This window comes from Helianthus annuus, chromosome 3 (genome assembly GCF_002127325.2).
Source record: "Helianthus annuus cultivar XRQ/B chromosome 3, HanXRQr2.0-SUNRISE, whole genome shotgun sequence".
Taxonomy (NCBI): domain Eukaryota; kingdom Viridiplantae; phylum Streptophyta; class Magnoliopsida; order Asterales; family Asteraceae; genus Helianthus; species Helianthus annuus.
In genome coordinates this window covers 170,870,760-170,875,545 of record NC_035435.2, presented here as the reverse complement: position 1 = coordinate 170,875,545, position 4,786 = coordinate 170,870,760, and the positions used below count along the sequence as shown (strand labels likewise).

Here is a 4,786-nt window from a genome sequence, read left to right as displayed (position 1 = left end):
AGCGACGCTAAACTAGACTCTGACTCAACTAATACTTAACTGGTTTTAATTTGTTTGGATTTTGAGGTTTTAACTCACTAATTCTACTAAAGAGAATAAACAAGAGAACAAAACAAGCAAGCAAGATTGGTGAAATGACAGGAAGCAGACAATAATGATAAAGAACTACCCAGGCTTCGAATCCCTAGAATCATGCAATGCTACTCTGACAGTGACAATGGTTAAATATCCTACTCCCTCAATTGACCCCCCGCTAGAGATGTCCCAAATGAAGAAGCAAGACTAAATGTGAAGTGCTAGAACGAACCGGCTCGAGCTATCGATACCAAATCCTACGAAAATAGAATCCTTTTGACCTCAGAGACAGTTATGTTAAGAGAAGATCCCAGAATCGCAAAGCAAACCCAACTTTGATAATTGAAATCCTAGGAAACCTTAATTACGATGCAATAAACGAGCCCGAGCTATCGGTCACCCAATCTACCCACCAATAATTAGCTAATAACCTAGTTCACCCTAATCGTCTTTCGAGTCACAAGATGAGGATGCAAGTTTTAATATAGTGGTTTCAGTTATTAGTCAACTTGGTCAATTTCTCAACACAATATTCAACCCGAAAATCCTAAGATCAATGAATTAAATTAAATCCTAAGTCTAGGGGGAATTTCTACGTGCCTAAACCGCTGAATTTATTGACTAATAAAATAACCAAAACATACCAACATGCAATATCAAGATCAATATCAAAGAAAAGTTATGTAAATCACATCAAATAACTATAATCATGTCAAAATCCATTACAATCATCAAGTTCATCTAAACCCAGGTAGCATGAAAGATTAGCCAAGAATCATAGTCGTTAAAAAGAAATAAGTCTCAAATAATAAATAAAACATAGTATCAAATCTGAAAACACAAAGTCTTAACAAAATTGAATACTAATAAATATCAAACCCGGACTTAATCTAGATCGCGGCTTGAACCCGAACCAATCCTTTTCTTTTCTCTTGTCTTGATCGCCCTTTCTTGTTCGTAAAACTGTTCAGCCATCACCTTCTGTTATTGTCTATGTCCCCTTTCTTTTTCGTTCAAAGTATATATGTATGTCGCTGAGTAGGGTTTTTAGATATCATCAATACATATTATCCCATATATAAATTTACAACGTTCTTATGCATCATCACTTGTACTCTATGCTTTGGGCTTTTTTCAAAAAAAAAATTGATTTTCCACTTTCTACCTTAAACTTTTATCTTTTAAATTTTAACCCATTACTTGATTTCCACTTTCAACCTTAAAGTTTTATCTTTTTCATTTTAACCCATTTGAATTTTTACTTTTAACTCAAACTTTTCATCTTTTGAATTTAACACAACACTTTATTATTTACAACTTTGGTCCCATACTTTTTATCTTTCGCAAGTTTTTCGTTTTACGTTTCGTTCTAAATTTTGCGAGTTAACATGTAGTGACGTGCATGTGAGTTTCAACGTTTTTGCTCTATTTTCTCATATTTGACAGACCCGTCGTAACGCGTCCATTTTTTCCCTTTTGAAAACTTCACCGCATGGGCGGGTCCTAGATCAACTAAGTTGTTATTTTCTACGTTTTACGTTTCCGGTTAATTTCTTCGCATTAACACACTGTAACGGGTGTGTATGGTTCAACAATTTTAGTCTCCTTTTCGTTCAGTGTAAATTTTACCATTTTATCTATTTTATTTTTACGATGTTGAGAGTCGATGCCGTTGTTGCATTGGTGCTACTTGGCACGGTTTTACGAACGGTTTTAACCTATTAATTTTTTTACTAATATTTTGTTTCGGTTTACCCCTATACTTCCTTCACTTAAAAACTATTTTTACGTGCTTATTTTATGTACGGGTATGTATAAATATGATTTCTTTCACTACAAAAAAATTGCCATTTAGTGACACACAAAAAGTGCCATAAAAAGACAAATAAGTGCCACTAAAGACCTCTTTGTGAATGAGCGGCACACAAAAATAGTGCCGCAAGAAGCGGTGACGCTAAAGGCTTTTAGTGGCACTTTTTTTGTCTGCCGCTACAGACTTTTTGACTTTTAGTGGCACTTTTTTGGTATATCACTATTAACTTTTTAGCTTTTAGTGGCTTTTTTGTATGCCATTGAAAACTTTTTAATGGCATTTTTTTCCACAGTAATTGAATCAATTTAAATGTTGGTACATGCATTTATTATATTAATTTTAATTAATTACAACAAAAAATAAAAATAAAATTGTAGAAATGTAGAAATCACAATATCATCACTTCATTTAAATGTTGATCGTCTTCCAAACATTCCAAATATTTACAATCAAATATCTAGTAAGCAGCATAAGTGCATAACTGCTATGAGTTAACAAAATTGATGAACAATCCTACACATGCTCTAATTTAGTCAAACCAACATGAGTGCTTAGGTATCAGGCCTTCAAGAGCTGTTCTTTTAAGTCACCTGCATAACATTAACAAAGTTCCATAACTATTAAACTAAACTTTCATAATTAGAAAAAAAAAACAATAGTCATGCTTAAAGTGTTGTGTTGTTAGATGTGCAAGGGTTTCAAAAACATCTAGTAAAACCTCCAAGCAAGGATATAGCACTGTTGAATCAAAACCCTACTCCTGAAAAAGAATTTATTGTGGTATGTGACGTTGTGTATGTGTTTGAGAGGAAGGGATAGGAAGATGTACTCACGAGTCACAAACAACTAGCATAAAAGAAAAGCATGCAAATAACATAGCATCAACAACCTCAGGGGTAAGATCACCAACAGATAAGTTGTAGTGACCTGCAAACCAAAAGTATGAATGTCATTAGATCAAATCTATATCGGTTACAATTGAGCCCAAAACATAGAATGAAAGAATGAATTTAAAAATTATAACGTGAGAAAGAAGAGTGTAATCAAGAGGAAAATGATACACTAAATAACAATGTGTAATGGCCAAAAAAATTCTCAATGAAATTATTTCTACATGGCTGACTTACTGTAGGTCATCCAGATTAATCTGATTTTGTTCACCAGTTGAGAGGATCTTAACACTAACCATACCTCTTTCCCATTCAGACTTTCCTACAAGTATCAACCTTTGGGCGTTTATTCGTGCTGCCCGCTTGAACACCCTGTTACACAGAGAAAGCTCAAATTATATACAAAGAGATACGTCGCCAAACCAAATTTACATATACGGCACTTACCATTTAAGTGGTTTGTTTTTCCAAAACCCAATCAACACACTGGCTCTTTCCTCTAAGAAGGGTAGCAACAGTTGCAGCTGCACCTTGAAGATCGGGATCCAACGAGCAAACAATGTTCTCCAATTCAAGTGGAACTTCTGGTATATGTTGTCTCTCCTTTAGCAGCTATCCACATTTAGAAGAAAAAATGTATGTGTAATATATATCTTATAGATTAAATGAAGTCTTTGATATGATTATAGAAATAAAAATCTGTTTAACTTACTTCGATAATGACAACATCACCAAAGCCAAAACCACACGCAGGAATGTCATCACCGCCAAAAGTAGAAAGCAAATGATCATAACGTCCACCACCACAAATGGCTCGCAACTTACCTTCTCTATCAAATCCCTAAACAAATAACAACATTACAAATTTTTAAACAAAAGATGAAAAGAAGTGAACGATTTTTTAACAAGTAAACAAAAATGCTACTATGGTTGTCTATCTTTTTCTCGACTCTTTTTTTGTAGTAATATTACTTGTTAAAGCTTAATGTTATAATTTCTCTGTTGAAGTTTGATAACAAGGGTAAAGTTGTCCAATTTATTGTCACCCCTAACCGCTACTATAGTTGTCTACCTTACTGTCAGCCGTTTTTTGTAGTAACATCCTCATTTATTCTTTCAATAAAGGCTCCCTACAAGAATCAATTATTCCAAAAGTTAGTCAAACTGAGAATTATTATGGAATTATGTAGTAGAATTATATAACAGGGTCAAACTAAAGAGAGGAATGGCCCATCATGTTATCTGGCCCATCATCCATCTGCAGCACAAGATAGAAATCAACATAAAGGTTACTAACATGTTTTTATTTACATACAAACATGTATAATTTCTACAGGAAACTTACGGATTGTGAGTCTTGAGAGAGAGTTTTCTATGGAAACACAAGAGAGCATAGTTGTTAATGGCGTAAGGTACCTATATTCTACATAAGGAATAACGATAAATAGCGGGCGGCTGTTTTATAAACAGAGATACACTAGAAATACTTTTTTAGATTTTATATGTATACTATATCAACATATATATGCTATTTTACATTTAACAAAAACCTAAAATCCAACTATTTTATAACTATATTTAATTGCTATTTATATTAAAAAGAACAAAAAAAATTGTCATTCTTATTGCTATCTGTCGCTACAACACTAAAAGCGAGCCTAGACCTATACGCTACGTAGCACACTATAGTGATCGCGACGCTCGCTATTGACAACTATGCAAGAAAGTTTATGATAGAAGTTTTTCATCATCATAGTGCTCGTACTTAGTATGCAAATTTGTGAAAATAAATAGATAAAAAGAAAAAAAAACATATATCTGGTTGTGATAATTGAGTCAAAAGTAATAATATATGTGCATCAAACATCTAGATTTGGGCATTGTTTCTCAAAAATCATTCAACATTAGTTGAAATAAGGAGCCCTCTAACAAGCCCTAGTGTCTAGCAAATTGATTTCAAGTAATGGCCACCATCAGTGATTCAGTTGGTTTTTCAATGCATTCCCAA

The 4,786-nt window shown here is 33.5% G+C and overlaps 1 protein-coding gene across 1 annotated transcript; it reads right to left on the bottom strand.

Moving 5' to 3' along the window:
• Nucleotides 1-3,228: 3,228 nt before the first annotated feature.
• LOC118490568 (histidine--tRNA ligase, chloroplastic/mitochondrial-like) lies at nucleotides 3,229-3,886 on the bottom strand. Its single transcript, XM_035988274.1, has 3 exons — nucleotides 3,851-3,886; nucleotides 3,491-3,619; nucleotides 3,229-3,390 (listed from the first exon to the last, which is right to left on the bottom strand). The coding sequence occupies exons 1-3, from the start codon at nucleotides 3,884-3,886 to the stop codon at nucleotides 3,229-3,231; spliced, it is 327 nt and encodes a 108-aa protein (XP_035844167.1).
• Between the last annotated feature and the right edge of the window lie 900 nt (nucleotides 3,887-4,786).